General features: G+C 52.9%; 2 protein-coding genes across 7 annotated transcripts in view; both read left to right on the forward strand.

Moving 5' to 3' along the window:
- Positions 1–12,327, forward strand: part of HOXC4 (homeobox C4) — a 59,682-nt gene that overhangs the window by 24,305 nt on the left and 23,050 nt on the right. The window lies entirely within an intron of this gene.
- On the forward strand, positions 6–11,067 carry HOXC6 (homeobox C6). 2 transcript variants are annotated; one of them, XM_034645249.1, is made up of 2 exons: positions 6–9,187; positions 9,884–11,067. In XM_034645249.1, the coding sequence occupies exons 1-2, from the start codon at positions 8,788–8,790 to the stop codon at positions 10,213–10,215; spliced, it is 732 nt and encodes a 243-aa protein (XP_034501140.1). In that variant the 5' UTR covers positions 6–8,787; the 3' UTR covers positions 10,216–11,067. The 2 variants fall into 2 exon arrangements, with proteins under 2 accessions (XP_034501140.1, XP_011228403.1); XM_011230101.3 differs by having other exon boundaries at positions 8,788–9,187; positions 9,908–10,215.

The following is a 12,327-nucleotide window of genomic DNA, read 5'->3' on the forward strand; positions in this document are numbered from 1 at the left end:
TGAGGCCTCTATTTCTCTCTTTCGCCTGTATTTTGTCTGCCCCCGTTGTCTGCGCCCCCCGCCCCTGCAGATGGCTGCACTGACTTGGGGGGGGCACAAGTCTCCTTTGTTCGTCCCCCACCCCGGAAAACAGTTTTCGGAGAAGGCCACTCAGGACAGTGAGGATTCACCTGGGGTATTAGAGGGGCCCCCCCTCCCGTCGGAGGGGTGGGCCTGGGTAAGGCTCGGGTATTTATCTGGGCCTATGGAGATCTAAACAGTTGTGCTGCGGGCGGGGAGATTTCAGGGTGCTAGGGTTCAGGGGTGATGGGGTTAACCGCACTATCCTGAGGTGTCCTTATATAGTACTTTTATCAATTGATTTTCTGTCCCTTCCTGGCTAGGGTCCTACAGGCCCCCCCCCCAACCCCGTCCTTCACCCCCTAGATCCTCATGAGACAGACGGATGCAGAGAAAGGGAAGCAGCAGTGACTGACCCTAGTTGTCCAGTTTTCTAGTCTGGCCACGGGATAAACCCAGCCCCAAACGCCAGCCCCTTCCTTCCCTCCTTACTTTCGATTTTCTTTCCCTTCTTCCTCTCCTACTCTGGTGCTCAAACAGAAGCACAGGAGGGGCCACCGTTGGCAACCCTCAGCCTCCGTGTAGGCCAGATTCCCTGTAAACGTGGTCCTTAGCGCAGGAAAGCACTGGTGTGTATATCTAATAATAGCCAGGGCGGCTGAGAATAGAATCTGGCTCCAGGACTCTGCATGCCCAGGACTAAGTCTGGGCAGAGGCAGTGAATCTGTGGGCAGGTCCTGGCAACACTCCCTGGAGCCCAGGGCCCCCAGCGTTCCCCTCTGAGTCTACTCTTCTTCGGGCACCTCAGGCCTGACACTTACAGGCTTCGTCAGCCCCTGCCACGGACTGTATTCCATGCGCCAGTTCCTAGCTAAGGAGAAATGGACAGAGCAAACCCTTTCTCTCCCTGGTCTGACAGTTGTCATCCCTACGAAGAATGCACCCTTGTTTGGAGAAGGCGGCCTTGTTGGGTTGGCTGTTGTGTTCCAAAATCAGGCTTCGTAGCTTTATACACTTATTATATATGGTCTCAGATGTACAGACTGCGACTTATGCATGAATATATACAGACTCATATTTCCTCGGTGGTTAATTGTATATTACCATGCTTATACTCGCTCAAACACCGTTTTATGTGCATGCAAAATTTTGTTAGATGGAATTGGGCTCAAGGAGGCACTGGGTGCACCGAGAAGCCCTCTGTGCCTGCTCTCCTGGAAATGTGTGCGTGCTGGAATCGGAGTATGCGGGTTCTGGTAACCGACTGATGCCACAAAGGCTTTCTCAGACCTTATTGCCTTCACTGACCAAGCAGCTGGGCTGGGGAAATATTGAATCTCTTCTGCGTTCTCTCCACACCTCCCCCCAAACTTGCCCAACTCAGAGGCTGTTTACCTGGGGAGCACTGTGGTGTTGAAAGTGAGTTTTGTGGGAAACTCTTTTTGTGGGTAAGGTGGACCTTTGAGCAGTTCTGAGCAGTTGGCTAGGCCCTGGTGCTTGCAGCCTCGCTGGGACGCTGAAGGAGATCTAAGTGGTTAATAAGGTGGCCTCTGGGCAGTGGTCTGAGGCAGCTGTTTGAAGAGGCTGGTGAAGGCAAGACAGAATGCGTAGGGGTGCGGTGAACATCTAACCCCCTGCTCTCACCCCTGCTCACCGGACCCCAGATTTGCTTGCGTCGTCGTCTGTGGGGCAGATTAGGGGCTCTCTAAGTGCCCCCAAATACCCAGATCCGGTTCCTGGTGGGACTTCGTTTTAATTCTCTCTGCTGCCGAAGAAGCTGGGGAGAAGGCTGACAGGGCAGTGCCGGAGAAGAAGCTGGGTCTAGCTGCCTGTGGGCCTGGAGCACTGAATGTGGGCCGCGCTGGGAATGACCAGCCTCCCTTCCTAGCCTGTCTCCCTTCCGGGGCCACGAAAAGACACAGGAGGGGAGAATATAAATGTCCCTGAAACGCTCCTGCAGGAAAGTAAGGACAGGACAGGGGCTAGTGGGGTTTTCCTCCACTCCCTAGGCAATCAGGTTCCTCCCAAGACTTTTCCTGTCCAGACAGGCTGGCCGAGAGATACAGCTGTCTTCCAGCTTCTCCTGCCAGCCTGGGCGGGGGGTGGCCTCGGGCTTTTGGACCTCGGCCATGCCTGGGTGCTGGGGTGACATTACCCCCAAATTGTGCCCCTCACCCGGCCCACGGCCTCTGCCACTGCGGCCGCCCCTGTTTATTGTGTCTGTGAGTTGTTTACTTGTTTTGTCTGCTGCCACCCTGCGTCAGAAACCCGCCAAACCAGCAAACTCACCCAGGAGAACAAAGTGCGGCGCTATCCTGTGCTCCCTCCCCTTTCCGGCACCCCGCTCCCGCCATTACCTCCTCCCTCACGCTCCCTTTCCCAGGGGAGGAAGCAGAACTCGTCCTAAAATAGGGCAGCTGTTTATAGGGTTGGGGGAATTATGGGGACACCATAAACCTCCGGGTGTCCTGGTGGTAGAGAGACTTAGAGCTGCCCTCCCCTTGCCTCCGGCTTTTCTTCCTTCCCCCTGGCAACTGCTTGCTTCAGGGGGCCACAGTCATTGAGAAAGCTGAGTCCCCCTCACCCCACTCCACTCCGTTCTGCAGGAGTTTTCCCTGAGACACAGGTTGTTGGGTTTTAAATCAGGGTCATGTTGGCAGATTCATAAAACTAGATAAAGCATGTCGTTCTCCCCTCACCCTCCCTTCTCCTCAGCCCCCCAAAATAGCAGTGAATTTAAGCAAATCCTACAAAATTAAATTGCCCCTTCGCTAAAGATCCTATAAATCTCCAATCCCGCCAGGTGTAGAGTCGGAGAGGCCGCTGTTCGCCTCTAATTTTGCTCCTGGCTCTCAAATCTAAAAGAGTATCATCGAAGTAATATTCTCGTTTCTGAAATTAATTCCCCCCTCCCTCTCTGTCTCTTTTCGCCAGCGCAGACTAAATGGTTCTCTCAGATCTGCAAACGATACAGGATAAAATTACTTATAGGGAAATGAGGACGATGTTTCATTGTTGGCTTATTGTTCCAGAACATAATAACATTTTATTTTCAAGGGGGAGAACTTAGGCCCGAAAAAAAGGGGAAAAGGAAAAAAAGTGAGGAGAGTCAGGGCACCCCCACACAAAACTCCTACTGTATATAACTTAACGTGACATTTACAATTTCCTCATGACAACTCACTGTGACGTCATAAATGCCGTGCTCCTGGATTTTACAATTCTCATAAACCTCCAAAGTGGGTTCGAGCAGTGCTTAGTGGGGAGGGGTTTCAGAAAAGCCAGGAAGTTGGGCATCCTTTGGCCCCATTCTGGGGGCCAAAATATTCTAAATATTCTAGATTTTCAATTTTCCTCCTGGGCCATCCAGGGCCGCTTGCTTTTCCTCCCTGAAATGTCACTCAGCATCTGAGTTCCCTCCCCATTCCCAGTGGGATTAGAGATACTCTGTCCGAAGGCGCTCTCGCGTGCTGTCTCCTCAGCTGATATTCAGCTGCTTGGGACAGAGGTGGGACGCTTAGCCAGAAATGATTTCTTCCAAAGATGAGCCAAAGGGGCTCAGGACTGAGTGGGGTGGGACAGAGATGCTGGGGATCTATTTTACTTTTTAACCTTCAGTTAGTGAAGTGAATTGAGAAGCTAAACAAACGCCATTGTGGGAGTTTGTGTCCGCCGATGGTAGCAGCGTGAACTGGAGTGCTGGTAAAGAAAGGTCAGGCAGAATTCTGGAAAGAGAGACGGAGGAGAGACAATATGAGGGCTTTAGCAGAGTCTCTCAGCACCGTTCTCCTCTGTTTAATTGCAAATAAAGCAAAAGCAGCTTGGGCAGCCTCTCAGCCTCTCAGCTCCAAAGAGAATTTGCCAGCCCAGGCCTCAGAGGCGTTTGGGGGCAGTTCTCAGGCGCTTGACATACCCCATCTGGCCTCATCCTCCTTCCCCCCTCCCTGCTGACCCCCAACTCCATTCAGCTGGCCAGCCTGGGCCCTGTCCCCAGAATGTAAGCACCCCCAAATGGGATCCATTTCCGGGTTGGATGTGTCAGATTTCACCTTTCTCCAAGTGTCTCCATGCCTTAGCTTTGAAAGGAGGAGGAACATTCTGTTTTGGAATGCAATGTGTGTATGAGGAGGTATGTGCTCAGACGACTTCCCCCTCCGTATCTTTGAGAAAGTGGAGGCTCCTTGGGAGAGCCATGCTTTGGTGTCCCCAAGCAGACCCCGCTCCCCGCATTCAGGTTCTCTGGCGGACTTGGAGACTCTCTTTGCAATCCTTTTACTCCGGATTCTATGGAGATCAAAGGAACTCCTACACAAAACCCTGGGCATTTGGAGTAGGATTTAGTTTCTGATTTTTAAGTTAAAAAACGCTGATTATAAGCCAGTCGGGCCAACCCAGCAATCGCTCTAGAACAGCAAAGCCTTAACCAAACAGTGCGATTGTAAGGTGAGCTGAACAATTATTGAAACTGCAAGAGGAATTTCAGCCCTTGCCCAGTGGCACAAAAGGGCCTGGTGGGGCCACCGCTCCTCCCCTGCTCACAAAATTGAGAACTGGCAGGGCTGAGTGGGGCAGCTGCAGTGGCTTCCAGGCAGCCCAGCGCCCAGGCTGAGTGCTGAGTCCTGCCGCTCCGGGTGTCCAGGTCCTTGAGCAGCCTCCGGAGGCACCGAGCTGGAGGTGGTGGCGCCGGCAGCCAGGAATGGAGTGTGTGTATCTGTGTGCAAGGCTGGGTGAGTCACAGACATCCGCGCAGAGTTGGGGGATCTAGGAAAAGAGAGAAGACTGGCAGAACACAAACTAGCCAGGACCTCTGGAAAAGATTGCCCCCCAATAAATATTCCAGATCGCATCCCTCTCACTTCAGATACCCTTCCCCAAGAAATTAATATATTTCCTGAGCAGAGTGGAAAGCAAAGGCAGGCAGGGTGAGGCCTGCCCAGAACCCCTTCCCAGCCAGAGTCCAGTCATACCCACCCTCTCCCCAGTTCAGAGCTACACAGGCCCCCAGCCCCTGGCCTGGAGCAGGTTAAGGCTGGAGTAGGAGCCCTTGACTCCTTCTGAGAAACCTTCAAGTGCCCAGCCTCCCAAGCACCCCTTAGCCTTGGGGACTCCGGGCCAGTGACTGCCCCCCACGCAGGCCCATGGCGCCTGGAGTAAGTTCCTCTCCTATAATTAGCGCTCATGAGAAGCATGTGTTTTTCGACTGGGGAGATGGGGGGACTGGAGCAGCGAGCGGCAACTTTCCCCCTTTATTCCTTTTCTGTGTTTTTTGAATTCTGTTTTCGAATCCACTAATTACAGCTCCGAAAGCGAAAATCTGCTCTGGCCGCCAAACCCCTCGGAATGCCTGATTCCGGAGGCCCAAGGGGCAGAGCTACTCGGAGACCTGCGGGCCTGATGGGGGTGTTCTCTGATTGCTCTAGGCTTGTTTTATAGAAACAAAGAACAAGTCCCCCCCCCTTCCCAGGACTTGTGCGTATTTACAGAGCTCAACTGCAGTTTTAATAAAACATCTGTTCTTGCTTCTGCTGATGAGTTTCCATAATTGTTTTCAGACAAATTTAACAGGAAAATATAAATATATTTAGAAAAACCCAAGTCCCAGCTATCCCCCCCGTAGACACTCGTTCTTGAGCCAAAAAATAAAATTAACATACGATGAGAAAAGGAAAATATAATCCAATGGAGGGAAGATCGGGCTCATCTGACCTGCGCTCCCCCCTTGGAGCGAATCCTTCCAGCAAATTTCAGCTGCATAATTAAAGATCTGACTGAAAGAAGGAGGCTTCTTTTTTTCAGGGATGAAAGGTGATGGGGGAGCGTATGTTGGAAATTAATTTTGCCGAAAATCTTTAAGCAGTGGGGGGAATTTATTTGTATTTCTGCTTCCCCTCCTCTCCCCCTTCCAGCATTTCTGCCTTTTTCCCCCAGCAGCTGGTTTCTGTTCATTATAAATCGGCGAGACCTTTCAGTCTCTGCCCTCTGTTTAGGGACGTAATAAAACACTTAACTTTCCGGGGCTGAGACTTACATTCTGCTCCTCAGGTCGCCCACCCCGGCGCCCACTACTTTCAGGCCCCAAAGGAGACTATCCCCAACTTTGGGGCCCCTTTCCCCTCCAGACTTTGTTGAGGAGGGGCTCAAGGAAATCCAGGCATCCTTGCTGGGGGGCTGCAGCACATGCTTCCCCAGAAGCCCCTTCTTTCTCCCAAGGTCCTTCCTTCCCCCACCCCCCATAAAAGAGATTCAAAAATACATAGAAAATCAACACTCATTGAAAGTGAAACCTCATTAAGACATCCTATCTTCCATCATTCAATTTGTTGTACATTGCAACAATTTAATATCTTGAAGGAAATATCACTGACATGATTTATCCCTCTAGCAATCTCTCTGAAATGGGGGGGGTATGGAGGGAATTTACTTTCTCTTCCGGCCTGTTGTACGTGTTACGCGGCTACCCTTAGGGCAGAAATGAGGCTGGGAACTCTGAGAGTGGCTACATGTGTCCAGGGGTGCGCTGACTTGTTTCTTAGCTCAGCCCCCTGGGTCTCCCCCCCTCCCCCTGGTTCTTTCTCGCTCTACCTCTTGCCCTCCAGGGGGCCTGGAGCCCCAGCCAGCTGTTGAAAACCTCTGTCCAGGCACGCCATGAATTGGAGGACAGCTGGATTCTAGAGCAAAAAGCAAGTCACCCTGGTGTCTATGTTTATGTACCTGCCATGTCACCCCCAAACGAGACAACTCATTTCCAAATTTCTTTCTTAATTTGGGACCCTCCTCTACCCTTATACTTTCATCTCCTTGAGCAGAAGCAAGTATGGTCCAAGAGGGGGAACCTTTATAATGATAGGGGTCTTTCCCCCACCCTTTTAAATACCAACAAATTTCCCTCCTTTCTGAAGGATTGGGGCTGTATTTTTAAAAGCCAACACAAATTGTCCGGCAGGAAGACTCTTCAATCCCTTAACGAGGTTCATGTATTAGCTAACATGTTGTCTCCACCAGCTCCTACACACTGTCTGCTTTTGGGTTCGAAACTTTATTTTTCCCCCCTAGCGACACTCCAGGGAAACCTTAATGTTACAGAAGATGAATAAACGAGTTTTTTCCCAGCGTAGTCCCGTTTATGGCTTTATTGCTACCCATTGATTACTCCGCTTTGTTACACAGAAGGAAAAGATCATAAAATCCAGCGACATCCGGGTTCTTGTTATAGCCAGCCCCCCCAAAAAAATGGTGAAGAGAAAATATGAGCTTCCACTGCTCCCTTCCCTAGCCCCACCGCCCCTTCTTTGTCAGCTCAAAGCATTTTCAGCCTATGTCACGATATCAAATTAAGTTTGGATTAATCAGGAGAAAACCCCATCTGCACACCTTCCGCAGTTTCAGTTTGCCCATTGTGACTCCCTCAGAAGCTTCGAACTTAGCTGCCTTTTCCTAACCTTCTCTTCCTTTTTCTCAGCCCCAAGGTGGAGAGAAAATGGGGGTAGGGGCTGCTGAGAGGCCCGGCTCTGCCAGGTGTGGCTGGCCCTTGAGTGAGAGCTCCCCAGGAGCCCTTTGCTGGAATCTCCCAAGCCCCAGAGCTCAGGTCCAGGGGTGCCTCCCTTGGCGGGGCAGTGTTCCGAGGGGGCTGGGGGCTTCTGACTTGTGCAGGGGCTTCAGCCTGCAAGACGCTAAGTGTCCTTCAGAGCCCCACCAGCCTTCTCTTTCTGCCTGGATCCTATGTGAATTACCCCACCGGCCCTTGCTGGCTTCAAATCATAAATTCTCACCAACATAAACAGGAGTTGATGTGTCTAGAAAGACTCTCAGAGTTCTTTCTTCTTCCTCTCTTTCTTCCTTTCTCTCTCTCTCCCACATTTTACTTCTTCCTCTCTCTTTTCTCTTGTGTTTTTACACATTTTCCCTTTTAGGCAAAAGTGCTGCAAGAGTTTCCCCCCAAAAGGGTGTTCTGAGAGGCAGAAGGGGGTAAGGGGAAGAGGAAGCAAATGCATGGCCCCTTCGCCTCTATCCTGAAATCTCTCCCCGAGCCCTTAGACCCCCTGGCTCCCTCCACCTCCTTCCACCTGACTATCAGCTACGCCCTCACTCCTCTGAGCACCATGCTCTATGCAGTTCATTCTACTTTTGATTTTTTTAATTATTGGGGAAAAAATACTGGTGTAGTGAGGAGGACTCACTCCATGGAGGGTCAAACTAGGATTTCCTGTAGGATTTCTGGGGATTCCCCCCTGAGCTGGGAAGGGGCTCTTCCCATAAAGAAATCAGGATGTAATTTTAGAAGGGGAAAGATATAAAAGATGAAATCAGATTGAAAAATAGGGGGATTTCTCCAGACCTGGCTCTGGCCTCAGCACAGCAAAGTTAGCTGGGGCTGAGAGATTTCCTAGCAGTGCAGCTCTTCTTCCTGGGCCCCAAGGCCCTGTTAATGCATATGCACCCTTCTTCACCTCCAAATCAGTTCCCCAACATATATATTTTTAAAAGAAATCCAAGTCTTACTTTCAAAGCACACACTTAGTCTCAACTAGGGAATCAACAGAAGCAGAAGCGATTTTTTTCCCCCTTCTTGACATCTGGCTTGCGATTGGCTGGAAGGGGGTCAGCTGACTTTGTCATTTTGTCTGTCCTGGATTGGAGCCGTCCCTATAACCATCTAGTTCCGAGTACAAACTGGAGACAGAAATAAATATTAAAGAAATCATAGCCCGACCAGGTAAAGGCAAAGGGATGAATTCCTACTTCACTAACCCTTCCTTATCCTGCCACCTCGCCGGGGGCCAGGACGTCCTCCCCAACGTCGCCCTCAATTCCACCGCCTATGATCCAGTGAGGCATTTCTCGACCTATGGAGCAGCCGTTGCCCAGAACCGGATCTACTCGACTCCCTTTTATTCGCCACAGGAGAATGTCGTGTTCAGTTCCAGCCGGGGGCCGTATGACTATGGATCTAATTCCTTTTACCAGGAGAAAGACATGCTCTCAAACTGCAGACAAAACACCTTAGGACATAACACACAGACCTCAATCGCTCAGGATTTTAGTTCTGAGCAGGGCAGGACTGCGCCCCAGGACCAGAAAGCCAGCATCCAGATTTACCCTTGGATGCAGCGAATGAATTCGCACAGTGGTGAGTTTTACAGCTCCGAGATATAAATTAAATAAACTGAACTGGCTTTATGACCGGCTTCCCTAGAAGAACGGGCGGAGAGAGTTTTTTATGGCCCCATAAAAACAATCACGCTCGTCTCCTCGCCGACGCCGAGACAGGGCCCCCTCTTCTGCCCCCTCTGCTCGCCTCCCGCTTGCTCGCAGGGGCCTGGCCCCCTCGGCCCCTGACGGATTGGAGGGCTCCAAGGCAAGCTGAGGGGGCAGGAATAGGGCAGGGTATGATGGGAGGGGGCAGGGGGTAGGGAGCCCCCCAAAGTCGAGTCAGGCTGAGAAAAAGGGAGGGGGGAGAGTAGGGGGCAGAGAAGTGGGGAGAAGTTTCCAAGGAGCTAGGGTGCTTGGGGAGGTGGGGGAGCCCAGTTGTTGAGAAATGGGGCCCTCCTCCCCAGTGTTTGGGATTTTTCAAAAGCCAGTTTTTAGACTTTCAGCTTTCTGCCTGGTTCTTGCCCCCCCACTTCTTTGGGACACTCACCTACCAACATATGGTGGGCGACTGAATGAAGTTGGGATCCTGGCTGTACCCCCAGTGGGGGTGGGGCAGAGCAAAAGGGAGAAGGCTGGAGCCCGAGGGGGCCCGTGAGCTGCTGGCCAAGTTGGGAGGGTCAGGACTTTGCTAGGCTATATCATCTACGGAGGATGCCTCGCTGATTGTTTTTAGTGTGTTTTGTGCCCGGATCTCTAGGGGTCGGCTATGGAGCGGACCGGAGGCGCGGTCGCCAGATCTACTCGCGGTACCAGACCCTGGAACTGGAGAAGGAATTTCACTTCAACCGCTATCTAACGCGGCGCCGGCGCATCGAGATCGCCAACGCGCTCTGCCTGACCGAGCGACAGATCAAAATCTGGTTCCAGAACCGCCGGATGAAGTGGAAAAAAGAATCTAATCTCACGTCCACGCTCTCAGGGGGCGGCGGAGGGGCCGCGGCCGACAGCCTGGGCGGAAAAGAGGAAAAGCGGGAAGAGACAGAAGAGGAGAAGCAGAAAGAGTGACCAGGACTGTCCCTGCCACCCCTCTCTCTCCTTCTCCCTTGCTACCCCCCCAATTCCCTCCTAATCACACACTCTATATTTATCACTGGCACAACTGATGCGTTCTGACTCCCTAAAACAAAATTAGGGAGTCAAATATGGACCCGAAAGTCAACTCTGGACCCCCTCCCTCACCGCACAAACTCTCTTTTACCACGCGCCTCCTCCTCCTTGCTCCCTCGCTAGCTCATTCTCGGCTCGTCTGCAGGCCCCTTCCCCCGCCCAGGCCTTGGGGCTCCGTCCCTGAACCTCGCTTCAGACTCTACAGATCTCCCTCCAAATGAGGGCTTGGCCTGCCACCCCCTCGGCGCCTCCACCCCCGCCCCTGCGCAGAGGGCCGGCTCCCGGGCCGGGGCCTCCGCTCCGGGGCCTCAGGGCCCGGCCTGGCAGCCGCGGAGGGCGGGAGGCCCAAGGAGGGCGCGTCGTGGCCCCAGAGCAACCCCCAGGGCCTCCCCGCAGCCCCTGCCCGGCCCCTCTGCCCCAGCAAATGCCCAGCCCAGGCAAATTGTATTTAAAGAATCCTGGGGGTCATTATGGCATATTACAAACTGTGACCGTTTCTGTGTGAATATTTTTAGCTGTATTTGTGGTCTCTGTATTTATATTTATGTTTAGCACCGTCCGTGTTCCACTCCCGTCTTAAAAGGGGAAAAAAAAAGAGGGAAAATTACAAAAAGAGGAAAAAAAAGTGAATGACGTTTGTTTAGCCAGTAGGAGAAAAAAATAAATTAAAAAAAAAATCCCCTCGTGTTACCCTCCTGTATAAATCCGACCTCTGGATCCGTTCTCGAATATTTAATAAAACTGATATTATTTTTAAAAGTTTATATCGGGATTTCTGTTCATTCGCTCGTCCGCCGGCCTGGTGAAAGTTGGAGCAGGCTCCGAGCGCTCCCGCGTCTGCCCGTCGCCTGCAAGCCCCCAGCCCCTGCGCTCGCCTTTCCCGGGAGCCGGGCGCAGGGCCGGGGCCTCCCGTTCTCCTGGTGAACGCGCTAGGGGGCTGGGGGGCCTCTCTGGGCTTCCCAGCCGAGCAACACACTCACCCCGCAAAAAAAGGCCGCATAGGATCTCGTTGGGGGTTGGGGGGAGCCTGGGTTGCTCGGATTGGTCTCCAGCCCCACACAGGCCTTTCTTCAGCCTGTGGTAGTCTGGGGTCCTGGCTTCTGAACCCCGAGCCCCCAAGGGCCAGAAAAGAAGCATTCTCCAGGCACCCGGGTCTCCCCCGTCCGCTCCTCGGAGTGAGGAGGGGGGCGCCGCGTGAGCAGCCCCCAGCCCGCGCCAGGCCGACTGTTGCGAAACGTGGCGGAGGCGGAGAGCCGAGGGGAAAGAGAAGACCGCGGGATTTGAGCCCTTCCGCAGGGACTGAGCGATTCAAGGACATCTCGAAAAAGAAAGCCTGGAAACCGAGCCTGCTCTGGGACTCCTGACAGGGCTGGGACAAAATTCCTTCTTCCTTACAGCCCCAGTCCCAGTCTGGTTCCGTACTCCTTCGCCTCTCAAACCCGGCGGGTGAGGAGCGCAGCCAGACCCTAACCCTTCCCCCGCTCAGGCCTTCTCTCCTTAAGCCCAGCCAGAGAAACCTGAGTGGACCTAGGGAGTGAGGGAGTGAGGGGGTCTCCCGGAGGGAAAAAATCCGCCAGAGTTTTCCAGACCTTCCAGATCCCCGCCAGCGCCCCCTCCAGCGCCTCCGCCAGCAGGGGGGGGCCGGAGGGGGGCTTCTCCTGGCAGGGGCGGGGATTTCCTGGGGAGAGGCAGGCAGGAAAGAATAAGACTTGGGGCTAGGGGAGGGGGGGGTCGGAAAGGGGCCGAATGGCTGCGGAGCCCCTGGCCACAGGCTGTGAAGGTTGCCCAGGCGCCTGCCCTGCCCAACTCCTCCATCCCCCACCCCCAGCCAGGTCCTTTCCACGCCTCCAAAGAGCTCAGAAATTGCTCTTCTGTGGACCTTCTGTATCTAGGTCCCTGAAAACCTGTTCCAGAGGCCTTTTTTCAAAAAGGGCACAAAACAGGCCTTTTCCTCTGCCCTTCTCATATAATATTTGTGGAGGCCTTAATCTTGTGTCTCTATGCCCTCAA

Source organism: Ailuropoda melanoleuca, chromosome 16 (assembly GCF_002007445.2).
Source record: "Ailuropoda melanoleuca isolate Jingjing chromosome 16, ASM200744v2, whole genome shotgun sequence".
NCBI lineage: Eukaryota > Metazoa > Chordata > Mammalia > Carnivora > Ursidae > Ailuropoda > Ailuropoda melanoleuca.